This window comes from Hemitrygon akajei, chromosome 3 (genome assembly GCF_048418815.1).
Source record: "Hemitrygon akajei chromosome 3, sHemAka1.3, whole genome shotgun sequence".
NCBI classification, from domain to species: Eukaryota; Metazoa; Chordata; class Chondrichthyes; order Myliobatiformes; family Dasyatidae; genus Hemitrygon; species Hemitrygon akajei.
Window position 1 is genome coordinate 198,618,175 of NC_133126.1, and position 27,535 is coordinate 198,645,709.

General features: G+C 47.5%; 1 protein-coding gene across 3 annotated transcripts in view; it reads right to left on the reverse strand.

Moving 5' to 3' along the window:
• LOC140725782 (fibroblast growth factor 12) overlaps window positions 1-27,535 on the reverse strand; it is a 386,213-nt gene that overhangs the window by 163,101 nt on the left and 195,577 nt on the right. The window contains exon 1 of one of the 3 annotated variants that reach the window (XM_073041683.1): window positions 12,784-14,217. The exons of the other annotated variants lie outside the window; for them this stretch is intronic. Within the exon in view, the coding sequence (XP_072897784.1) occupies window positions 12,784-12,982 (199 nt within the window). The 5' untranslated portion in view covers window positions 12,983-14,217. Of the gene's footprint in view, window positions 1-12,783; window positions 14,218-27,535 lie in introns of those variants that run through there. 3 annotated transcript variants of the gene reach the window in all.

Below are 27,535 nucleotides of genomic sequence, written 5' to 3' on the forward strand. Positions count from 1 at the left end.
TTTTAAATAGACATACCTCTATCCTGTACCCTCTTGTCTTAAGACTCCCCCACCACGGGAAACATCCTTTTTTATATCTACTCTGTCTAGGCCTTTCAACATTCTAAAGTTTTCAATGAGATCTCCCCCTCCTTCTAAATTTGAGTGAGCACAGGCCCAGAGCCATCAAACATTCCTCATATGAGAACCCTTTCATTCCCAGAATCATCCTTGTGAATTTCCTCTGAACCCTCTCCAAGGTGAGGCCTCTCCAATGCCTCATAAAGTCTCAGCATCACATCCCTACTCTTGCATTCCAGACCTCTTGAAATGAATGCTAACATTGCATCGCAGATATTTGGATTTTCTCCACACTTAGAAAGGAGTCTGCACATTTATTTCTTCTACCAAACTGCATGACCGTGCATTTTTCAATTTTGTTTGCCACTTCCTTGCCCATTCTCCTAATCCGTCTTTCGGCAGCCTTCCTATTCCCTCAACACTACCTGCCCCCCCACCGATCTTCGTATCATCTGCAAAAATTACAACAAAGCCATCTATTCCATCATCTAAGTCATTGATATGCAGCATAAAGAGAAGCGATCCCAACACCTACCCCTGCGGAATATCACTGGCAGCCAATCAGAAAGGGATCCTTTTATTCCCACTCTTTGCCTCCTACCAATCAGCCATTGCTCTAACCATGCCAGTAACTTTCCTGTAATACCATGGGCTCGTAACTTGGTAAGCAGCCTCATGCGTGGCACCTTATCAAAGGCGTTCTGAAAGACCAAATATACAACATCCACTGTATCCCTTTATATATCCTACTTGTAAACTGCTCAAAGAATTCCAACAGGTTTATCAGGCAAGATCTTCCCTTAAGCAAACCATGCTGACTTTGTCCTATCTTGTCTTGTGTAATCCAAGTACTCCATAACCTCATTCTTAACAATTGACTCTAACATCTTCCCAAACACTGCTAACTGGTGAACAAGGCTAAATGGTCTATAATTTCCTTTCTGCTGCCTCCCTCCTTTCTTAAAGATTGGAGTGACATTTGCAATTTTCTAATTCTTTGGCACCATGCTAGAGTACAATAATTCTTAAAAGATCATTTCTAATACCTCCACAATCTCTCCTGCTAACTCTTTCAGAACCCGAGGGTGCAGTTCATCTGGTCTGGGTCACTTCTGTACCTTTAGGTCTTTCAGCTTTTTGAGCACCTTCTCCCTTGTAATAGTAACTCACTCACTTCTCTTCCCTCCCACCTTCAACGTCTGGCACACTGCTAGTGTCTTCCCCAGTGAAGACTGATGCAAAATACTCAATTAGCTCATCTGCCACCCCCTGTCCCCCATTATTATTTCTCCAGCTTCATGTTCTTGCGGTCCTATCTCCACTCTCATCTCTGTTTTATATTTTATACACTTGAAAAATTCTCTATCCACCTTGATGTTGTTTGCTAGCTTGTTTTCATATTCATCTTTTCACTCCTAATGATTCTTTTAGTTGCTTTCTGTAGGTTTTTAAAAGGTTCCCAATCCTCTATCTTCCTGCTAATTTTTGCTTTGTTGCTTGCCCTCTCTTTAGCTTTGACTTCCTTTGTCAGCCACAGTTCTACTATCTTGCCATTTGAGTATTTCTATGTTTTTGGAATATATCTATCCTGCACCTTCATCATTTTCCCCAGAAACTCACACTGCTCGACTCTCATCCCTGCCAGCATCTCCTTCCAATTTACTTTGGTGAACTTTGGTTGGACATCCCTGACCCTGGCACCTGGGAGGCAACATACCATCTGGGTGTCCCATTCACATCCACAGAATTTCCTGTCTGTTACTCTGACTATTAAGTTCTCATTTTTTTTCCTTCTTTTTCTGTTTTTTTCCCACATTGTTATACCTAGTTTTCTTGTCTTGTACACATTATATTTGTATCATGTATGATTTGGGGAGACTTAATTCTCTTGTACCTATTGTTTATATATCCATCTATGTTAACTTTCAATTTTGTAATCCCAATAATTATGTATCAATATTTGTTATCTTAATATGTTGATATTAATAAAAAGATTGAAAAAGAAAGAAAGTCCTCTACCACTTCCACTCCCATCTTCCCCTTCCACACCACGGACCTTTGCTCAGTGCCAGCAGCCCAGTCTCCATGGCATTTCCCTGGGAGGTCATCCCTCACAACAGTATCCAAAACAGTGTACTTATTCTTGAGGGGAATGGCCACAGGGGCGCTCTTTGCTAACTTCACATTCCTTCTCCTGACTATCTTGAATCACAAATCACGTCACTGCAACATGGGCTCCCATTTTCCTCATTGCCTTTGGAAAACTTGGATACTTTCACTGCAGGTTATGGATATGGTGGCATCCGTTAGTCTCGCGAGACCATGGATCGGCGACTGGAATGGTTTCCAGAGCTCAGGCCTGGGCAGGGTTGCATGGAAGCAGCAAGTCTCCCCTCTCCACGACACCGATGTGGTGAAGGGAAGAGCAAAGGCCGATACAGCTTGGCACCGGTGTCGTCGCAGGAGTTGCCAGAACGTGGTTGAAGGTTATGGATATAAATCATAAATAACTGACAGCCTAGGACTGATCATGGACCGCTCACCAGCAAGGGAGGGGGGATGGGAAAGGGGCTGTTTTGCTGTTGGTACCTTGGTTTATTGTTGTTGCTTTTGTTGTCCCGCTGAACGCTGTGGGCATGGAATGTTGACACCAGAATGTGTGACGACACTTCAACTTCAAACTTAATTGACATTAAACCATGCATGAATACAGCCAAGTGAAAGCTTCACTCCAGGGCCAAGCAGCAAAATCTAGTCACACCCAGTCACACACAACACAAGGCACATATCAGATGGCAAGCACATACAAGATATCAGTAAAATACAGTCACACAAAAAATATAGTCCAAAACCCTGAGTCCATGAATGTTCCAGCAGTCTGCAGTCGAACACAATGCATCTTGTCTTCTGCTGAACGAACACTAGAGGGAAGCACTTTCACCAGCGTCGATGCTGCACCAGACCAGCCCTGGTGGAGCGCACTGACCCCACACCTCTCTCCTGGGTGGCTGTAAGCAGGCGACACTGCAGCTCGAGGCCTGATCCCCGCTACGACTGAGCTCACACAGCTCCCCTGCTGTGTGTCCGCCAATAAATCAGTGAATCAGACTTGTGGGCTGCCTGCAGCACATCCTGAGGTTGTGTTGATATTAATGCTAACAACACATTTCACTGTGTGTTTTGATCTGCATGTGATTATTTTTAAATGTATTATTTACTGAGATACAGCATGGAATTGGTGCCACCCAGAAACCCCTGATTTAAGCCTGGCCTAATCAATTTACAATGACCAACGAACCTACCAGCCTGTACATCCTTAGATAGAGGGGGAAAGCTGCAGTGCCCAGAGAGAACCCACACATTCCATGGGGAGAAGGCACAGATTCCTCGCAGGTGACTTCAGGATTGAATGCCAACAGCCCAAGATGTAATCGTGTAACAAAAACTTGAGAATTTGTAGACTTGTATAAAGTCACGGGAGGAATAGGAAGGGTTTGCACAAAGAACTTTTCCCTGGGATTGGGTAATCGAGGTGGAAAGGGAGAGAATTACTTGGAAACTGAGGGTCAGCCTTCTTCCCCCCGAGAATGGTCTGTACATTGAACGAGCCACCGGGGAAGTGATTGAGGCAGATACATTAAAAGCATTTAAAAGGCACTTGGAGAGGTACATGGATGGGAAATGCTTGCTGAGATATAGGCCAAACACCAGAGAATGGGACTAACATTGATGAGAACCTTGCCAGAGGGCCTGTTTCCATGTTGAATTGCTCCATAGATCAGCTCACAAACAGCGGACCGTCTTCAGGGAGAGATTCTGTGGCTGTTGTAAATGTGAAGACATCAATATAAAATACTGATATAAATCCGATCTGTTACCCTACTCCACCATCAATCGAACCCTTCCCACCTACGAAGTCCATAATCCTCGATTTTCCTTTCATGCCTGATTACGAAGCTTGTCATAGCCGGGGGTGGTAGTGGGGATAAGCTCCCACTACCTATAAAGTGACTCTAACAGCCTCTGACAACCAAGTCCAACTCTTGGCCTTCACGTGTGGCTCAGCTACTAGGCCCAGCGGAACCGTTTCTACCGACACAAGAGAAGGGGCAAAGGTGGACCACTGGCGCCTCAAAATCAGTTACTTTGGGCAGGTGGGGCTTGTCAGACTTGGCCTAGGAGAAGGAAAACTCTGCTGCCTTGTGGCCATACCCACCCATGGGAAAGGCTGCGTGAATAAACCGCGAGGAAGAAACCCAGAGCCGGGGTCCTTAAGGCAGTTTGAAGTTGTTTACAACTTCACTCTGGCAACCTCTGTGAGACTATGGTGTTAAGCTGTATTGGCGCTTGCCCCTCCCTTGGACGACATCAGAGACGTGGAGAGGGGGAACCCACTGCATGGGCAACAGTTGGTTCTTCAAATCTTCCCACCCAGATGTGCCCTGGAGAGGACACGGCCCACCAGAGGCACAAACCCATCATCCCCTGGGATCGATGGCTGTCTACTACATGCGCCTATCCAAGAGTCTTGTAAATTTCCCCAATGTATCAAAGTCCAAAGTAAATTTATTATCAAAGTACATATATGTCACCACATACAACCTTGAGATTCAGTTTCTTGTGCGCATACTCAATAAATCTACAGAACAATAACCATTACAGAATCAATGAAAGACCACTCATTTGGGGCATTTAACCAGAGTGCAGATGACAGCAGTTGTGCAAATGCAAACAGAAGAAATAATAATAATAAATTACTAAGCAATAAATATCAAGAAATTCAGATAAAGAGTCCTTGAAAGCGAGTCCATAGGTTGTGGGAACATTTCCATGATGGGGCGAGTGAAGTTATCCTCTCTGGTTCAGGAGCCTGATGATTGAGGGGCAATAACCGTTTCTGAACCTGGTGGTGTGAGTTCTGAGGCTCCTGTGCCTTCTTCCTGATTGCAGCAGTGAGAAGAGAGCATCTCCTGGGAGATGGGGATCCCTGATGACGGATGCTGTTTTTGTGCGACAGCACTCCATGTAGATGAGCTCAATTAACCCCGACCGCCATCCCTGGCAGTGCACTCCACACTTAGTGCTCTCCTTGTAAAATAAAAACCTCTGACATTGTCTAAACCTTCCTCCTATTACTTTAAAATTATGCCCCCTGCTTTTTAGGCACTCCCACCCTGGGGGAAAAGGGCACCTCTATCAATTCGCTTCTCATCCTCATTCACTCTAAAGGCAAAATCCCTAGCTCACTCAACCTTTTCTCATAAGACCCTCTCTAATTCAGACAGCAGCCTGGTGAATCACCTCTGCACCCTCTCTAAGTTCCACATCCTTCCTATAATGAGGGGGTATCTCTGATAACTTTTCCTCTATTTACTCCTTGTCCAGACCCAAAACCCAGGCAAATATTTAACATTCCACCAAAGTGATAGGGTTGAGTTGTTCACCGATATTGACAAACCATTTGCAAATGTTTTGTCACCATACGAGGAAACATCATATTTCCAACTCCACCAATATGTTTTAAAAAAAAACATTTTCTCACTGATGTTTCTCAGAGTCCTGACGAACAATCTCGGCCCGAAACACTGACCGCTCGTTTCCACGGATGCTGCCCGACCTGCTGAGTTCCTCCAGCTTGTTGTACATGTTGCTTTCTCAGAGTGCGCTGTGTCCATAAGACCATGTCATATAGGAGCAGAATTAAGCCATTTGGCCCATCAACTTTGCTCTGCCTTCCAATCATGGCTGATCCAATTCCCTCTCAGCCCTCGTCTCCTGCCTTCTCCCCATATCCCTTCATGCCCTGACCAAGAATCTACCAACCTCTGTCTTAAATATACCCAATGACTTAGCCTCCATAGCTGTGCCTGGCAACAAATTCCACAGATTCACCACTCTCTGGCTAACAAAACAGCTCCTTACCTCCGTCCCTCTATTCTGAAGCTGTGTTCTCTGGTTCTAGACTCCCCCACCCATACAAAACATCCCTTCTACATCCCCTCTATTGAGGCCTTTCAACATTCAATAGGATCCCCCCCTCCCCTCATTCTTCTGAACTCCGGTCGGTAGAACCCCGGAGCCATCAAATGCTCCTCATACGATGAGCCTTTCAACCCTGGAACCTTGTTCGGCATGGCTCTTTCATGAAGCAGTTGCCACATTTACTACATTACGTGCTGACTACTCTTCAAAAGTACCTCAGTGGTTGTAAAGTGCTTTGGGATACCCTGAGGCTGTCGATAAACTACAACTGCTCTGCTGCATTCTGAAAGCTGCTAAGAATGTACCTATTAAAGTCCCACTCCAGATTCACATTGTACGCAGTAGTGTAATTGTACTCATAATTATCTCACACACATTTAGGCTGCTGCTGTTTGAAATGTTTCTTTTGTTTGCTTCCTTTGTGCGCCTCTCCGTTTCACAGTCTATCATAGTTTACCACCGGCTAACATCACCAGCTCAAGATCTGTCGCCAACTTTCACGCAACGAAGGTCACATTCACGGACGCACCTGCTGCTGAGTCAACATTACCGACAACTGATGGACTCACAAAGGAGAAGGCAGCACACCAGCAGCTCCACTTCGATGGGATTTTAAGGGCTCCTGCAGGTCACTGAAGTCCACCATGGACAGTCCCAAGCTTTACTGAGAGAGAAGGGTTGGACATGGAGCTAGCAACCCCGTTCCATAAAATCCCAGAGCTATGGATACGCCAACAGAAGCTCCAAAGACACATTCCATGAGAGAGAAAGAATTTTAAGAATATGGGCTACACTTGGGACATCTTGAGACGGGCCTAGGACAGAGGACTCTGGTGAGCTGCTCTCAGTTTCCTATGTGCCAGTAGGGATGATGGGCTAAGAAGCAGTGGTGTGTCACTAAAGACCCTTGCAAACTTGGACAGATGTACTGTGGAGAGCATTGTGACTGACTGCAATTTTAAATATTTCCACTGGACTGCTGCTACACACCAACAAAGTTTACATTACATAAGTCAGAGGTAATGATCCGGATTCTGAGTAATCTTAAAATCAGGCACAGGGATGGAGATACGTCTCTACCAAAGGAGGTGTAGGCTGGTCCTGTCCTCCGCTAGCCTGCCGATCACCCTCAGGCAAGGTGTAGCACCTACTTAGCCCCACCCCCCCCACCCGATCAGGGTCAGGTGAAGTCATGGGAGCAGGTGGTGGGTGGTAGCATGAGCCACTGGTGTATATCACAAGTCCTGGTGATGCGACCACCGACGCCAGGCAGACAATCTCTGAAGAGTATTGCTAACGGCTGGGGTCACCCGTCCTAAACATAAGAACATAAGAGATTGGAGCAGGAGTAGGCCAATCGGCCCCTCAAGCCTGCTCCGCCATTCAACAAGATCATGGCTGATCCAATCTTAACTCTAGTTTTCACCGAATCCCACAAGGCAACAGTGCCAACCAACAGGGTACCATGCCGCCCATTTTATTTTATTATTCATCCCGCCCAAACCCATGTGATCACCCGGGGAAAAAAAACCCGGGGAAAAAATCTGGAAAATTCCTCTCCGATCCATCCAGGCTATCGAAAATTGGTCTAGGAGATCACATGGCTGATCTAAACCTAGCCTCATGTCCACTTACCTGCTCGCTCACCGTATCCCCTAATGCCATTTTTATCCAGGAAAATGTCTATCTCCGTTTTGAATTTATTGAGTGTAGTAGCTTCCACAGCTCTCTGGGGCAGTAAATTCCACAGCCCCACTACCCTCTGAGTGAAGAAATTTCTCCGCATCTCAGTCCTGGAACGGCATCCCCTTATTTTAAGATTATGCCCCCTAGTCCTAGTTTCACCCATCATTGAGAACATTCTCCCCGCATCCACCCGATCAAGCCCCTTCACAATCTTATATGTTTCAATAAGATCGCCTCTCATTCTTCGGAACTCCAATGAGTAGAGTCCCAATCTACTCAACATCTCATCATACATCAACCCACCCATCCCCGGAATTAACCTAGTGAACCTCGAGAGCCAGTATGTCCTTTCTTAAATACGGACACCAGAACTGCACGCAGTACTCCAGGTGTGGTCTCACCAATACCCGGTACAACTGCAGTAAGACCTCCCTGTTCTTATACTCCATCCCCCTAGCAATAAAAGCCAGCATTCCATTGGCCTTCTTGACCACCTGCTGCACTTGCATACTAACTTTTTGTGTTTCCTGCACCAGGACCCCTAGATCCCTTTGCACAGAAGCACTTTCCAGTTTCTCTCCATTTAGATAATAACTTGCTCTATTATTTTTCCTGCCAAAGTGCAAGACCTCACACTTGTCAGTATTATATTTCATCTGCCAAATGTCTGCCCAATCACTCAGCCTATCTATGTCCCCCTGCAGGGTTTCAATGTCCTTCGCACTCATTACACTCCCTCCCATCTTTGTGTCATCAGCAAACTTCGATACGTTGCACTTAGTCCCTTTCTCCAAATCATTAATATAGATTGTAAAGAGTTGGGGTCCCAACACCGACCCCTGCGGAACACCACTAGTCACCAACTGCCAGTCTGAGAATAAACCATTTATCCCGACTCTCTGTTTTCTGTTAGAAAGCCAATCCTCCACCCATGCCAGAATATTATCCCCAATCCCATGATTTTTTACTTTAAGTAATAATCTTTGGTGTGGCACCTTGTCAAATGCCTTTTGGAAGTCCAAATACACCACATCCACTGGTTCCCCTTTATCTACCCTATATGTTATGTCCTCAAAGAACTCCAACAAATTTGTCAAACATGACTTCCCTTTTGTAAAGCCATGCTGACTTTGTCCTATTAAGCTATGTTTATTCAAATGCCCTGTTACTGTTTCCTTAATTATCGATTCCAACATTTTGCCAACCAAAGATGTTAGGCTAACTGGCCTATAATTCCCAGCCTTCTGTCTATTGCCCTTTTTAAATAAAGGAGTTACATTAGCATTTTTCCAATCTGCCGGGACCATTGCCGAGTCCAGCGAGTTTTGAAAAATTATCACTAATGCATCCACAATCCCGACCGCCACTTCCCTTAAGACCCTAGGATGCAAGCCATCCGGTCCAGGGGATTTATCCACCTTCAGTCCCATTAATTTATCAAGTACCATTTCCTTGGTGATTTGAATCGTAGTTAGCTTCTCTCCCCTTAGAGCCCCCTGTTTATCCAGTGTTGGGATATTTTGAGTGTCCTCTACTGTAAAAACTGATACAAAATATTTGTTCAGCGTTTCCGCCATCTCCATGTCCCCTACCATTAATTTCCTGGTCTCATCTTCTAGGGGACCAACATTTACTTTAGCCACCCTTTTTCTTTTTATGTAACTATAAAAACTCTTACTATCTGCTTTTGTTTTTCACCAATTTACTTTCATAATCTATCTTCCCCTTCTTAATCAATCTTTTTGTTATTTGCTGCAGATCTTTAAAAGCTTCTCGATCTTCAATCTTCCCACTAGATTTAGCTACCTTATATAACTTTCTTTTTAGTCGTATACTTTGCTTTATTTCTTTACTTAGCCACGGATAACTATTTTTTCTTTTACACCCTTTTTTCTTCAGTGGAATATATTTTTCTTGATAGTTGTAACATAACTCCTTAAATATACACCACTGATCAAGTACCGATCTACCCTTTAATCTATTTTCCCAATCCATCTTAAGCAATTCCGCTCTCATACCATCATAGTCTCCTTTATTTAAGCTCAGTACGCTTGTTTGAGATCCAACCCTCTCATCCTCTAATTGAATATGGAATTCGACCATGTTATGGTCACTCATTCCAAGGGGATCCTTTACTAGGACATTTTTTATTAGTCCTGTAAAGACACGGCCCCGAAGATGGCAATGGCAAACCACTTCTGCAGAAAAATTTGCCGAGAACAATCATGGTCGTGGAAAGACCATTATTACCTGCATCATACGATGGTGAGGCACAGGATTTCTTTTATTATTTGGAGATACAGCACAATAACAGCCCTTCCAGCCCAACAAGCCAGCGCTGCCAATTACACACTTCTCTGATTAACTTAGTAACCCGCGTGTCTTTGGACTGTGGGAGGAAACCAGAGCACACAGCGAAAACCCATGCAGTCACGGGGAGAGCGTACATCAGTGGCAGGAACTGAGCCTGGGTCACTGACGCTCACTGCTACACCATATTCTTCAGATTAAAGGTTCAATGACTTCCATTTATAGACTGCAGTTAATGTAACAAAAATCTCCTCAGCTTCTTCACAACAGGAATTGTTAAAACAAAAGCTGTGCATGTGGGCGTAAAACTCAGATCGCAGGGATACTGGGTAGGTATGATTCCTATTCCGTAGAGACAAGAGTGGTTTTAACTAGGCAAATGGGGCAAGGGTGAACCTATTGCTTAAGCAGGAACCAGCTCAGTACTGTATAGAACTGTGGGACTCCGCGTGAGAAAAAGAAGCCATGGTAAAGGCTGAGTGGGTGCAACTATCTGATCATCGCTCATTGGCAAACTCCTGCACAGTAAACAAAATGACACAAGCTTATATAAGTTGGACATTTACACCTGCAGGTATGATAAACACAAGAGATTCTGGAGATGCTGCAATTTCAGGATAACACACACCAAATGCTGTTGGAACTCTGCAGGTCAGGCAGCATCTATGGAGAGGAGTAAACAGTTGACATTTCAGACTGAGACCCTTCATCAGCATTGATCAGGTCCCGACGAAGGGTCTCGGCCGAAAATGTCGATTCTTTATTCCTTTCCATAGATGCTGCCTGACCTACAGCTATGCACTGTGAGGACGTTCACACAAACACAGACACACACACACATATGCATCCATATGCTCACACACAAGCGCACGCCCACACACTCAAACACATGCACGCAGAAGCACCCAGTCTGTCTCACACACACACACACTCACTCATGACCCATGTTATAGCAGACAGCTCAAATCTCTGTACACAGTACAGGCCAAAGAGTGCTGTGGCCACCGAGAATTGGCTTTAACTACAAGAAACTCTCCTTGGAGACACAGCACGCACGATAACAACTTCACACCCACGTTGGTAATGTTGCAAAGAAACATCGCAGAGCTTTATTCCTGTTTAACACAACACAGTGCGAACCCAGCAAGTGGAAAGCCACACGGTTTCCATATCCACACCCCTCACCAGGCCGACGCTAACACACAGGGATTACAGTACTGTGCCACATGCAGGTAAGTGGACCAGATGCAAGTCACGTCCTGCACTCGGGCTTTACACGCTGCCCCACTGCTGATGAACTTGGGGAGTGGGTGTTCTTGAAGCGCAAGACATCTCAAAACTAGAGGCTGGCAGCTACCATCCCGAAACGCAGACGGACGAGACATTCTAGCCTTCAGATCACTGCAGCTTGCTCCCCTGGGTACACCGCACACACGATACCAGCATGTCCGCCTGTGATTTACGGTGCGCACTGCAACTCAGGCTCTCTCACACCACCTCCTCTGGCCACCCCACACCCTGCACATCTGTCCGGAGTTGCTGCCCAGTCTCTGACCTCACTCTGCCCAGGATGACCAGTATCCCTAACCCAACACAACTCGCCCATGGGTGCTCACCCCCTACATCCCCTTAAAGACCGGGTGCCTGCCTTCTGCACCCCCGCCCCCCCTGGGTAACCACCCAAACCCAGCCCACCCACTTACCCCACATTCAGGGCGGGGTGACAACCTATCCCAAAGTTGGTCCTGCCCCACCCATGCCCTCCTCTCCCCGGGAATGGCTGCTCCGTTCAGGTTCTACTCCCCCTGGAAGGATGCCCATCCATCCTCAACCCTCCCTCCCTCCCACCCACACCCTCAGGTAGAGTGCACACCACTCCCCAGCCGAATGTCAATTCAACTGAACTCAACCATTCTCTCTATCCAGGATGGTTCTCCCACCCACCCTCATCCCTACCCGCTACCTCCCAGCAGGGACATCCACCTATCCACACACTCAGTCCGGGGCACCCTCACATTCCCACCCTTCAGGCTAACTGCCCACACTCCGGACCGGGTGACCACCCACCCATCTCCACTCTCGAATAGTGTACGCACCCCCACTCTCAGGGCCAGGGTACCCACCCATCTCCTCCCTCAGGGATGGCTGATCGCCCATCCGTCCACTATTGAGGCTGGGTACTCAGCCACTCATCGTCACTCTCAGAGTAGTGCACCCACCCACCCATCCCAATGCCAACCCACCCAACCACACTCACCAAGATGGTTGCCCCACCCAACTTACACATCCTCCCTTAGCAAAGTTCCCATTCCTCAGCTCTCCTCACCCACCACAGCGATTTCCCAGCTGAAACACCAACACACCCCAATATCAACACAACCAACCCAACCTGGGCAGGTTGGAGGGAGCAGTTGGCAGTGGGCGGGAGAGGCAAAGGAGGGGTGTGGATGGGAGAGGGAAGGGGAAGTGGGAGTGGGGGGAAGGGGAAGTGGGAGTGGGGGGAAGGGGGAGTGGGAGTGGGGGGAAGGGGGAGTGGGGGAAGGGGAGGCAAGATGTGAAGGGTAGGGGGAGGGTGGAGTGGTAGGGGAGGGATTGGGAGAGGAGGGGGAAAGGAGGTGGGGGCAGGAGGAGGGGAGGGGCAGGAGGGGAGGGGTGAGAGACGGGAGGAGGGTAGGGGTAGAGGAGGGGAGGGTAAAGGGGAGAGGGGAGAGCACCCACTCATACACCAACATCACTCCTACCCACCTGTTCTTTTGCGGACCGGCCTCTTCTTGCCGCTGCAGAAACGGACCTTGGAGAAGACGCCGAGACCATGCCTCTCGCACAGCGACTTCTTGGCCTTGCTAGGGCTGCTCCGTCGCTTGGCAGCCGACACCCGGTCCGCGTTGTTCTCCCTCGCCTGCCGCTTCTGCCGGATCAGAGAGCTGGCGAGAGCCGCAGCCATGGCCCGGGCGGCAGCTCAATGAAGCCGGCGGGGCTTCCAAACTTGCGGGAGGCGAGGAGGAAGGGAGGAGGGAGGGGAGATGCAGAGACGAGGCTCGCCGCAGCCGCTGTCCCTCCGATCAGGAGCAGCGGCAGGGAGCGGGCACCCGATCCCAGCGCGGTGGGTTCATTCCCCAGCCCCGCTCTGCACCCCCCGTCCTTCACCCCTAGGGCTTCACTTCACGGACCAGGGGGCAGAGAGAAAGAACGAGTCGGACAGAATCGGCGAAGACTGCACGGGTGTCTCGACTGGCCCTAGCCCAGTTCTAGGTGAGCGTCCGCACCGATTCCAGGTCCATCCACGGAGGTGCGCGGTGTCTACAGATCTCCTCGGGGTGCGTCCTGACTGCAGTCGCCGGCGCCGTGCACGGGAGAAAGGGGAAGCCTCCCCCGGGTCATCCTCTGCTCCGGGGCTGTGCAACTCCGTCCGTCCCTCCGAAGGAAAGGTTTTCTTGTGTGTCCGGGTGGGGTGGGGGGGTCGGTGGGCGATGACCCCGCCTGGACCTTGTAGGATTTGGGTTGAGGTGGGGCTGACACCGCCTGGATCTCGTCGGGCAGGGTTGACAACAGCTGGACTCGGCTGGGGTGCGTTGACTTCCACTGGACTCGACCGGTAAGATCTCCCAACTTTTTTCCCTTTTCTGCTGCAGTCCGGAAATCTGAGCTCCTCCACCGCCGGGGTGACAGGAGAGAGCACGCAGGGGGTGGGTAGATAGTGTAGTTCCTAGAAAATCCCAGTCCCTCCTCCCGAGGTTTCTCCTTCACTGGTGGGCTCGGTGGAAGGGCTCCAAAGGCGGGCGTTTGGACAGGAAAGGGTGCCCAGGTCTCCGTTCCGGCCCCTGTCGCTTCTTGCAGCTCTCCCGATCTACTACGCAATTATACGTGAGTGAGTTTCGGATGAAGCCTTCTTGATCCGAGTAAGTGCGGGAAGGCAGCGAGAGAGGAACTGCGGCGGTGCCGGCCGAGAGCCCTGTCCCACTCCCAGCGTTATTTACCCCCGCCCCCTCCTACCACGCTCGCACAACACACCCCCCGCACGCACACATCGAGCCAAGACCGGCAGCGAAACGTCCGGGCGCTGACACCGAATGTGCTCAGGTAGAGACTGACACACGGTTATCTTTCCGAAAAGAACCCATCTATAAACAGTGAAACTCCCCTTGCAGAGTCACGTACGCCGACATTTCGACACCAGAACAGTCGCAGATCGGACGTACAATCGCTAAAACGCCTCCCAGTGATCCGAAAACTATGTACCGCAGGGCGCTCGACCTCTGATGTACCAGAGGCGGACACCCTCAGCCGCTCGTTCAGCTGCGGTCGGGGCAGGAGCTGAATTATTAAATCGTCCAACTGAAATGTCAACTTTCTCTCTAGCGCGGACTAACGCCAGCATTTTGAGATCCATTTTTATTCCCATTCCGACTCCCCTTTTGAAAGTGCAGAGATAATTTTAATGTCAGACCTAAATTAATAGTCAAGCATCCGACTGAGCGCTTGAAAATATCGGCCGAGTTCTCATCTGTCGACAAGAGCTCGCAGCGATGAACAGCTAGATGAAGTGTGTTAGTTGAGGGAGAAATCTGGGACAAGGCAGAAACTGGTATAAGAGCCGGGGTGGGGGGGGGGGGGGGGGTTGAAGATAAGAGAGACGAAGAACCGTCCACGGGGAATAGAGACGACAGACAGTAAGGTTTACGTAGCCCTTTCGTCGCCGAGTCATCCGCACAAGTACCTAGAGTAATACAGTACGAAAACAGGCCCTTCGGCCCTACTGGTCCGTGCTGACCACACCATCTCACTTGCTGGTCGGAACTGCTTGCCTTCGGCGCGGGTTTCCCCGGGGTGTACCAGTTTCTCCCACAGTCTGAAACCGTACCGGTTAGTAAGTTAATCAGTCATTGTAACTTTTCCTGTCATTAGGCTAGGGTTAAATAGGCGGGTTACTGGGCCGACAAAACTAGTCCCTTCTGCCCACACAATTGTCCATATCCTTCCAATTTCTGCATTCACGTCTAAACATCACTTAAAAATGAGCGATGGTCCTGCAACATCCACAAACTCCTCTTAAATGTTGAAATCAACCCGAATCCACCACTCGTGCTGGCAGCTCCTTCCACCCTCTCAACGCCCTGTGAGGGAAGAAGTTCTCCCTCATGTTGCCCTTAAACATTTCACCTTTCACCCCTAACCTCTAGTTCTAGTCTCAACCAACCACAGTAAAAAGAGCCTGCTTGATTTGATCCTATCTGTAACCCCTCATAATTATGTATACATCTACCAGTTCTCCCTTCCCGCTGAGGTCCAGGGAACAAGGCCCTAACTCAGCTCCTCCAGACCCACCAATGCAATAGCAAATTATTTACAGCAGCATCACAGGCACACAGCATCAGGTAAGCAGTATTCACAAAAAAAGCATAAATTAAACACAGATTTTTACTTTTTTTTTACAAGAAAGCACAATTAGAACCAAAAAAGTATATTTTAATGTGAAGTGTTGCTGAACTGTTGTGATAAGGGTTGTGTTGGTGTTTCAGTGATTGAATGGTTAAAAGTGAAGTAGCAGATCCTGAACCTGCATTTTCAGGTTTCTGTACCTTATTTTCGGTTTTTTTTTGTTCCAATATTTTTCTTTATTGTAATAATTTATATTTTTCATGTGGATGCTGTTTTTCTGAAGTGATGTGGCTGTGATGCCCCTACAAGTATGTTTTTCATTGCCAAATGGAAGGTGCCAGTAACTCAGATATCCACGCGTTACGACAGTGGTGTGCAGAAGAGCATCTCTGAATGTACAACACAACAAACCTTGAAGTGGATGGGTTGTAGCTGGAGAAGATCATGAAAGTTCACTCAGAGGCCATTTCATTAATGTGGCCACTGAGTGTATGTACTTGTGCAGATGACAATAAACTCGACTTTGACTCAGAGTCCAGTTTATTGCCATCTGCACAAGTACATACACTCAGTGGCCACATTAATGAAGTGGAGTGAGCTTATTCAGTTATATAAGAAAAGCAGGTAATACCCAGCTGCGCTCGCGGCTGCAGCGGGACTTACAATAGAGTAGGCGAGTCCCACTACCCGTACGGACCTCGCAGTGGGAGTGAAGACTACAGGAACATACCCTGTACCGAACATTCCCTGAACCCTTTCACCTCTGAATCAAAGTCGCACTTATTGTCATCTGCACAAATACAGTAAAAAAACTTACTTACAGTCATATCACCATAAGATATGGGAGCAGAATTGCGCCATTCAGCCCCTCAAGTCTACTCTGCCAGCCCATCATGGGTAATTTATTATCTCTCTCAACCCCATTCTCCTGCCTTCTCCCCATAACCTTTGACACCCTAACTAATCAAGAACCTGTCAACCTCCGCTTAAAATATACCCAATGACTTGGCCTCCACAGCCGTCTGCGGCAATGAATTCCACAGATTCCCTGCTCACTGGCTAAAGAAATTCATCCTCATCTCTGTTCCAAAGTGACATCCCTCTTGTCTGAGGTTGTACCCTCTGGTCCTTGACTCCCCCATCACAGGAAACATCTTCTCTACATCCACTCTATCCAGGCCTTCCAGAATTCAATAGGTTTCAGTGAGATCCCCCCTCATCCTTCTAAACTCTGAGTATAGGCCCAGAACCATCAAACACCCTTCAGACATTAACCCTTTCATTCCTGGGATCATTCCTGAGAACCTCCTCTTGGCCCTCTCCAATGTCAGTGCATTTTTTCTTAGGTACAGTGCCCAGAACTGCTCACAACTCTCTAATGTCACATAAAGCCTCCACATTACATCCTTGCTTTTGTATTCTAGTCCTCGTAGACAAGAATGCCAACATTGCATTTGCCTTCCACACCACTGACTCAACCTGCAAGTTTATCTTTAAGGAAACGCCAGCGTGTACAGGCCCAGAGCCATCAAACACTCCTCATCACAGACACATTGCATCAGGAACACAATGTTCACAAGAATATCATGAACTATCACAAACAGCAGAGATCCCGCAGGTGCTGGAAATCCAGTGCAAACACACACATACACAATGCACGTTGCAGATCAGACAGCATCCAAACTGATGCAAGAAAGAACCCAAATAAACCCACTGCCCTGATTCCAGATTTAACCACCACGGAGGCGACCGAGCTAAACCAGCCCACGCACAAAGACATGAGTCGATGGGTACAAGGCAGAGAAAGCAGAGGATGCTCCCACTGATCCCCAGGGGAGGAGATGGCAGAGTTATCCAGAGAAACTGCTGTCTCACTCCCAAATCCACTACTTCCTCTGGCAGCTCGTTCCACCCTCTGAGTAAAGAAGTTTCCCCTCATGTTCCCCTTAAGCATTTCACCTTTCACCCTTGACCCATGACCTCTGGTTGTAGTCTCACCCAACCTCAGTGGAAAAATCTGCTTGTATATCATCATTGTCATCATTATATGCCGTGTCATCTGACATCATCATTATGTGCCACGTCATATGATGTGGGCGATGATGATCTAGGACCATGATTATTCTTGGCAAATTTTACTACATAAGTAGTTTGCCATTACCTTCTTCTGGGCAGTGTCTTTACAAGACGGGTGACCCCCAGCCATTATCAATACTCTTCAGAGATTTTCTGCCTGGCGTCAGTGGTCGCATAACCAAGGCTTGTGATATGCACTGGCGGCTCATACTACCACCCATCACCTGCTCCTGTAGCTTCAGGTGACCCTGATTGGGGCGCGAAACAAGTGCTACATCTTGCCCAAGGGTGACCTGCAGGCTAGTGGAAAAAAGGAACATCTTACACCTCCATTGGTAGAGACGTATCTCCACCCTCCGATACCCTATCGATACCCCGCACTTGAGTGGGCAGGGAATGGAGAGATATGGACCACGTGCAGGCAGGAGAGTCTAGTGTCGATTGGTATTGTGGTCTGCAGAGGCATAGTGGGCCAAAGGGTCTGTTCCTGAATGGGAACAGTGAACAGGCCCATAAGGCATCTCATTTTCAACCTAGGCATTTGAATCTTTTGCAACTCCCCAGTCCTGATGTACCTAGCACAGAAAACTTTACAGCCCACCAAGCCGTGCTGACCTTTTAACCTACTCTAAGATAAATCTACCCTCCCTTCCCACTTTGCCCTCCATTTTTCTATCATCTATTTGCTTATCTAAGAATCTTTTAGATGTCCCTAATGTATCTGCCTCTCCCATCACCCCTGGCAGGGGGTTCCATGTACCCATTACTCTCTGTGTAAAAAAAAACCTCTGACATCCTTCCACACCTTCCACATTCCTCCAATCACCTTAAAATATGCTCCCCCCTTCTATTAGCCATTTCCACCCTGGGGAAAATGTCTCCGACAGCCAGATGATCTGTGCCTCTTATCATGTACACCTCTATCAAGTCAGCTCTCATCCTCCTTTGCTCCAAAGAGACACCTAAAAGAATATTTCTCCTACTGTGAGAAGACAATAAGACCATAAGACATAGGAGCAGAGTTGAGCCAATTAGCCTGACGAGCGTACTCCGCCACTCCATCAAGGCCAATTTATCATTCTCAACCCCATTCTCCCATCTTCTCCCGTAATCTTCGATGCCTTAACTAATTTTGATCCAGAGATCTAATTAGAGGCTGGAATAGCCTTTCCAGACAGTGTTGATACTGATACATGGCTCCTCCGTAGAGAGAGTGAAGTGCACCAAATTCCAGGGAGTTCACATCACAGGTGATCTCACCTGGTCCCTTAATATCACCTCCCTGAACAAGAAGACACCTTAGCACCTCCTCTTCCTAGGAAGATTGAGGCAAGCCAGATTCACTACCCCCCCCCCCCCACCCCACTTCCCCATCTTTACAGGAGCACCATTGAGAGCACCCTGACAAGTTGCACCTCCATCTGGTACGGAAGCAGTCTAGCATCGGACAAGCAGTCCCTACAGAGGACTGTGAGAACAGCTGAGAGGATCATAGGGGTCTCCCTACCATCCATCGGGGACATTTATCAGGAGCACTGCATACGCAGGGCCCATAGTATTATTAAGGATCCCACCCATCCACCCAGCATCCTCTTCGACTTTCCACCATCAGACAGGGGACTACGATGCATAAAACAAGAATGGTCAGGATGAGAAACAGTTTCTTCCCCCAGGCCATTGGGCTTCTGAACTCCCGGCCACATCGTATTCAAAGTGTCACTGGTTAGTCTGTTCCGTACCCTACAATATTTAATATGAATGCTCTTTAGTCTGTTATTTATATATGATTCATCTGCAGATTTTATCCTCACCTTCATAAGTTCTACACCCTGGTTCAAAGAAACATCTTGCTTCTAGACACATTATATATGTTACATATATAGTTAAATGACAATAAACTTGTCTTGGTTATAGTCGATTTTAACCATGCCCACGTCTGAAAATCAGATCTAAAAATATCAAGGCTTCGAGGCCGGAGTGAAGGACATACCAGTGTTTCTCTCACTACCCCATGAGTTTACTCATCTCAGCTCTGCACTGAATCTGCAGCCATCAGCGTTCACCTCAGCGCCGAACTGGCTCCGTGGCTGCGGCCTGCATCCTTCAGCATTCACCTCAGACCTGAACTGGCTCCGTGGCTGCGGCCTGCATCCTTCAGCATTCACCTCAGACCTGAACTGGCTCCGTGGCTGCGGCCTGCATCCTTCAGCATTCACCTCAGACCTGAACTGGCTCCATGCCTGTGGCCTGCATCCTTCAGCATTCACCTCAGACCTGAACTGGCTCCGTGGCTGCGGCCTGCATCCATCGGAATTTGCCTCAGACCTGAACTGGCTCCGTGGCTGCGGCCTGCATCCTTCAGCATTCACCTCAGACCTGAACTGGCTCCATGCCTGCGGCCTGCATCCTTCAGCATTCACCTCAGACCTGAACTGGCTCCATGCCTGTGGCCTGCATCCTTCAGCATTCACCTCAGACCTGAACTGGCTCCATGCCTGCGGCCTGCATCCTTCAGCATTCACCTCAGACCTGAACTGGCTCCATGCCTGTGGCCTGCATCCTTCAGCATTCACCTCAGACCTGAACTGGCTCCATGGCTGCGGCCTGCATCCTTCAGCATTCACCTCAGACCTGAACTGGCTCCGTGGCTGCGGCCTCACATTTGGAGACTCTGCTGTTCATGTTCTCTGTGTTATTCATTTACCTTTTTATTTTGCATGATTTGTTCCTTTATCGAACATTGGATGTTTGACAGTCCTTGTGGTGTGATTTTATTTGTGGGTTCTATTGTGTTTCTTTGTTTTGTGGCTGTCTGCAAGAAGATAAATCTGAAGGCTGTATATGGTATACATACTTTGATAATAAATATACTTTGAAATGTTGATGATACTTAGAAGACACCCTTCCCTCTTTTCACCAGATAATTAACTGTGATAGAGAGGAGGTAACGTTGCTGCAGCCTGATCACATGGTTTCTCTCTCCACAGGCGTGACTGACCTGAACCCAGCAGTTCTACAGCTCTCAGCTTGAATACTATTTACCTCTCTCTCCCCTCTCTTCCCATTCCCCTTTCCCTATTTACACCCTCATAAGACCACAAGACCTACAAGTGGAATTGGGCCATTCAGCCCATCGAGTCTGCTCTGCCATTACTTCGTGGCTGATTTATTATCCCTCTCAACCCCACTCTCCTGCCTTCTCCCTGTAACCTTTGGCACCTGGACGAATCGAGAACCTATCCAACTGTGCTTTACATATACCCAGTTACTTACCTCCAGACAACTGTGGCAATGAATTCCACAGATTCATCACCATTTGGCTCAAAAAAGTCCTCTGTTCTAAATAGAATTCCTTCTATTCTGAGGCTGTGCCCTCTAGCCTAAACTCCCCCTACTATAGGAAATATCCTCTCCTTATCCACTCTATCTGTGTCCTCTGGTCCTAGACTCCCCCACTATAGGAAATATCCTCTCCTTATCCACTCTATCTGTGTCCTCTGGTCCTAGACTCCCCCACTATAGGAAATATCCTCTCCTTATCCACTCTATCTGTGTCCTCTGGTCCCAGACTCCCCCACTATAGGAACCATCCTCTCCACATCCACTCTATCTGTGTCCTCTGGTCCAAGACTCCCCCACTATAGGAAACATCCTCACCACATCCACTCTATCTGTGTCCTCTGGTCCTGTTCTCCCCCACTATAGGAAACATCCTCTCCACATCCACTCTATCTGTGTCCTCTGGTCCTAGACTCCCCCACTATAGGAAACATCCTCTCCACATCCACTCTATCTGTGCCCTCTAGCCTAAACTCCCCCACTATAGGAAATATCCTCTCCTTATCCACTTTTGGGGCTTTCAATATTCAGTTGGCTTCAGTGAGATCGTCCGCTCACTCTTGTAAGCTCCTGTGAGTACAGGCCCGGAGCCATCGAATACTCTGCATACGTAAACACCAGGACAAATCGACTGCAATGACTAAATCTTCACTGCACCCAGGTAGGTACATTGGTCAGCATGAAGTAGTTGGACCGAATGGCTTGATTCCCCGCTCTATAACCGTCGCTGTCCAACTGTGACACTCCGTCAGCTGGTATAAAAGAAAAGGTAAATTGGCTCATCATAAACAAGAGGAAATCTCCAGATGCTGGAAATCCAAGCAGCACACACAAAATGCTGGAGGAATCAGCCGGCCTTCTGAGCTCCTCCAGCACTTTGTGTGTGTAAATTGTCAGGTCCAGTGAGGAACCTTGTTTTGCATGCCATCAATACGGATCATCGTAGCTCAGTACACAGAGGTAACACAAGGGAAAAGCAATAAGAGAACGCAGAATCAAGTGTTACAATTGCACAAAGGATGGACAGCCGCTTATCATTGATCCATCCTTCATCCTTGCCCGCTTCTCAGCTTCCCTACAATGTAAAACATACTGTTCTGCAGCTCTTGACACAGCCACCGCTGCAAATACACAGGATTGTGGTCAAGAGACATAATACAGTCAGTGGCCACTTTATCACACACCTCCTGTGCCTAATAAACTGAACGCTGAGTGTGTGTTCATGGTCTTCGGCTGCTGTGGCCTGTCCATTTCAAGGTTCAATGTGTTCCGTGTTTAAAGATTCTCTTCTGCACACCACTGTTGTAACATGTGGTTCTTTGAGTTACCCTCGTATTCCTGTTAGCTTGAACCAGTCTGGCCATTCTCCTCTGACCTCTCTCACTTAGTTATTTATTTTATACAACAATACTGCACAGGAACAGGCCCCCTCGGCCCACAGTGCTGTGCCAATTCAATTAAATTAGTAATCAAATGGCCAGCCAAACTAATCCCTCCTGCTGACACAATGCCCATATCCTTCCATTTTCCTCACATTCATGAGCCTGTCTAAACATCTCTTAAAAGTCTGTGATGTTTCTGCCTTTACCACCTCCCCAGGGAGCACATTCCAGGCACCCACCACTCTCTGTGTAAAAAAACTTGCCCTTCACGTCTCCTTTGAAATTACCCCTTCTCACCTTAAATGCACGTCCTCTGGTATTAGGACATTTCAACCCTGGGAGAAAGGTACTGTCTGTCTACTCTATCTGTGCCTCTCAGAATCTGATAAACCTCTCTCAGATCCCCCTCAGCCTCCGCCACTCCAGAGAAAGCAATCCAAGTTTGTCCAACGTCTTGTTATAAACACGCCCTTTAATCCTGGCAGCAGTCGGTAAACAACTTCTGCACCCTCTTCAAAGTCTCAACATCCTTCTTATAATGAGGTGACCAGAACTGTATGCAATACTCCTGATATGGTCTAACTAGAGTTTTATAAAACTGCACCATACCTTCCTGAAATTTGAACTCAGTGCCTTAACTAATAGAGGGAAGCATGCCATATGCTTTCCTAGCCACCCTATCAAACTTCATGGCCATTATCAGGGAGCTCTGAAGTTGGACCCCAAAATCCCTCTGCTCACCATCACTATTAAGGATCCTACTCTTAACAGTGTACGATCTCTCTACATTTGACCTACTAAGGTGCAACACTCAACATCTAGCAGGGTTAAACTGCATCTGCCATTTCTCTGCCCATATTGGTAAGTATCTATATTGCACTGCATTCTTTGCCAATCTTCTATGCTATCTACATCACCATCAATCTTTGTACACCATTGTTGTAACGTGTGGTTGAGTTTCTGACATTTTTCTATCAGCTTGAACCAGTCTGGCCATTCTCCTCTGACCTCATAAACGAGGCATTTTTGCCCACAAAACTGCTGCTCACTGGATGTTTTTTTTTGCTTTTCACACCATTCTCTGTAAACTCTAGAGACAGCTGCGCATGAAAGTCACAGTTGTTTCTGAGATACTCAAACCACCCCATCTGGCACCAACAATCATTCCACTGCCAAAGTCACTTAGATCACATGTTTGGTCTGAACAATTGAACCTCTTGACCATGTTTTTATGCATTGAGTTGCTACCACATGATTGGCTGGTTAGATATTTGCATTAACAAGCAGGTGTACCTAACAAAGTGGCCACTGGGTGTAAATCAGCCATGACTGAATGGTGGAGCTGACACGATGGGCTAATTGACCTAATTCTGCTCCAGTGTCTTATGGTCTATCAGAAGAGGCCGCAGAGGTTTGCGGAGATAGAGTGGATAGCCGGCGCCTCTTCCCCAGGGCACCACTGCTCAATACAAGAGGACATGGCTTTAAGGTAAGGGGTGGGAAGTTCAAAGGGGATATTAGAGGGTTTTTTCACTCAGAGTGGCTAGTGCGTGGAATGCACTGCCTGAATCAGTGGTGGAGGCAGATACACTAATGAAATTTAAGCAACTACTAGACAGGTATATGGAGGAATTTAAGGTGGGGGGGGGGAATATATGGGAGGCAGGGTTTAAGGGTCGGTACAGCATTTTGGGCCAAAGGGCCTGTACTGTGCTGTACTATTCTATGTTCTATAAACTCAGCCAGCTCTGTCACGGGCACACGCTTCCCACCATCGAGGGCTTCTTCCAGAAGCGGCACCAAAGGTGCATCATCACTAAGGACTCCCACCACCCAGGATATGCCCTCCTCATACAGGAGCCCGAACACCCACACTCAACGCTTTAGAAACGGCTTCTTCCCCTCCATCATCAGATTTCTGAATGGACCATGAACCCATGAACTCTACTTGTTATTTTTTTGCAAGATTTATTTTCGTAATTCATTGAAGTTCATGTCTTGGCAGTGTACTGCTGCTGCAAAACAACAAATTAGTCATCTAAGTCAGTGATAATAAATCTGATCTGATTTGGATTCCAGTCAGTGACCTGAAACATTAACTCCCTTTTTCTCTGCCACAGTTGCCTGACCTTCTGAATCTCTCTAATATTACTTGACATTGTTCATGTCAGGAGATCCATAACTAACACTATATTACAGACAATGTAATGGTTATTGAGAAAGCAGAACATTGGTTCTGGCAACTGTGATGGCAAGAAAATATTTCTTGTGATTGCGAGACCCCGTTGGATGTTGGTACAGTAGAATACTGCAAGTCTGGTTGACTGGTTCACCAAGGAGACTGATGTCGGGGCTTTGGCCCCCTGCTGCGCAGCCACCCAGGGAAGGAGACGGGGGAAGCAGTATGTGAGAGAGCTGGAGTCTGTGCTTGTGGGGGGTGGGCAGCACTTCCTGTCAGTGCTGCCCTCCAGTGTTCGCTCCAAGGAACACGCCTTCGTTTGCGGCTGCACCAGTGTACGATGAGGACTGCTGCACCAGGCCGTGACTCACAGGGTCTTGGACTGTATGTCTCTCTGCGATTTTAACCATGTGCTGTGTACTTTGCACTTTGCACTTTGACCCTGCAGGAACTCTACTTCCTTTGGCCTTATACGTGTATCTGTTTGGAGAGCTCTTAAACTTGAAACAGCTGCTATTGCCCGATGATGAACTGCAACACACCACACAGGAACAGGCCTTTCGGCCCACAATGTTGTGCTGAATCAATTAGTAATCAAATGGCCAGCTAAATTAATCCCTTCTGCCTGCGCAATGTTCATATTCTTCCACTTTCCTCACATTCATGAGCCTATCTAAATGTCTACTTGTCCCTAATGTATCCGCTTCTACCACCACCACAGGCAGCACATTCCAGGCACCCGCCCCTCTCTTTGAAAAATAAAACTTGCTGTTCAGATCTGCTTTGAACCTAATCCCCCTCCCCCCACCTTAAACACAAGCCCTCAGGTATTAGACATGACAATCATGGGAAATGACACTGTCTGTCTACTCTATCTGTGCCTCTCATAATCTTATAAACCCCGACCTGATCTCGCGTCAGCATCCGCTGCTGCAGAGAAAACAGAGGAAATGTGTACTTCTGACAGTGGGGACGGGCCTGCTGTCCTTGGGGCGAAGAGTGTTAGCAGGATGTTTAATCGATTTAGACTGGCCTGCACCGAACAAACAGAGGGAGTGCAGCCACTCACTCTGGCATAGACTATTCTCTAAACGGGGTGAGAGGTCAGAAATCGGAGGTGCAAAGGAAGGAGTGAGTCTTTGTGCAGGGTTCCCTACAGGCCAAGTTGCAGGTTGTGTTAGTGGTGAGGAAGGCAAATGTGATGTTAACATTCATTTCAGGGGGATTAGAATATAAGAGCAAGGATGTAATGCTGAGGCTGTACAAGGCGTTGGTCAGACTGCTCGGGAGTTTTGTGAGCAGTTTTGCACCTCCTTTCCAAGACAAGATGTGCTGGTTTTGGGGAGAGTCTAGAGGAGGTTGACAAGGATGAATCTGGGAATGAAAGGGTTAGTGTATGAGGAGGATCAGATGGCTCTCGGCCTGTACTCGCTGGAGTTTAGAAGAATGAGGGGAGATCTCATTGAAACCTATTGAATATTAAAAGGCATAGTGAATGTGGGGAGGATATTTCCTATAGTGGGGGAGTTTAGGACCAGAGGATAGAAGAATGTCTCATTACAACAGAGATGAGGAGATATTTATTTAGCCAGAGGAGGTGAATCTGTGGAATTTATTGCCTTGGATGGCAGTGGAGACCAAGCCATTGAGTATATTACAGCGGAGGTTGATTAGTAAAGGTGTCAAAGGTTACGAGAAGAAGGCAGGAGATCGGGGATGAGAGGGATAATAAATCAGCCATGATGGAATGGTGGAGCCAAATGGCCAATTCTGCTGCTCCATCTTATGATCTAGAAAGGACATGTACAAAACGAGGAGGAAAGGTCATAGTTTTGGTGGAAAGTGCTTTTTAAGAAGCAGTGGGGAATTATAATTGGGAAGTCAATGCCTGTCGTGATGAGTACCTTCGAAAGGGAAACAGACATCTATCAGAGAGGATGTGACTTAAAGATACACAACAATAAAATCTGAGAAATTGAACTGAATAATTTGTTTTAATAAGAGCCTACAGGAACTGAACCAGCCACATAGCTACCCTGTGCGGTAATAATTCTGTAATGGAAAGAAACCAAACTCCAAGAGGACCACAACCTTGTCATAGGGCTTGGAGACTTTTCTGCCTCAATGACCTGGAGAGCTACACTGGCGGGAGCCAGGGTTTATGCTTTGGCTCTTGTAGGGTCACCCATGCCAAACAGGTCAAAGGGTGAGGTCAGGCTAAGAGTGGTTCACCTGTCCTCCAGGTTCAGGGGTTCGGTTCAGGGCTAACAACCCCGACTGGTAAAACAAAATTGTTATGGAACAACAATGAAGAATTGTTCCACATCCGAGTGCGACGATGTTCCGGAGTTTCCGATCAGGATTTGCGTGACCGCCAATGGTGAAGACCAAGAGGAAGCTCTGAACACCGCCTTCACTGCTGCCCGACACCCAGCAGCGTAATCGGCATTGAGTAAGGAGAAGAAACCAAAGCTCGGATTAGATCAAATGAACATTTAATGTTGATATTTAATGCCAGCTCATCAACGTGAAGTGTCAAACCAGTGGCAAATGCTCAGAGGGGCTCTACAATTAAGACCACAAGACATAGAAGCAGAATGAGGCCATCTAATCTGCTCTGAATTTTGATCATGGCCGATTTATTTTCCACCTTAGCCCCATTCTCCTGCCTTCTCCCCATAATGTTTGACACCCTTAGTGATCAAAAACCTATCAGCCTCTGCTTTAAATATACTCAATGACTTTGCCTCCACAGTCACCTGTGGCAATGAATTCCACAGATTCACCACCCTCTGGCTGAAGAAAGGCAGCATCCTTCACCATCCAGGACCTGCCCTCTTCTCATGACTACTGTTGGGAAGGAGCCACATCCTTCTGTTCTGAGGCTGTGCCCTCTGCTTCTAGACGCTCCCATTAGAGGAAGAACAGAGACGAGGAGGAGTTTCTTTAGCTAGAGAGTGATGAATCAGTGGAATTCATTACCACAGACTGCTGCAGATACCGAGTCATTGGATATATTTAAAGCAGAGGTTGATAGATCCTTGATTAGTATCAAAGGTTTGGGAAGAAGGCAGGAGAATGAGGTTGAGAGGGATAATAAATCAGCCATGGTGGAATAGGGCAGCAGATTTGATGGACCGAA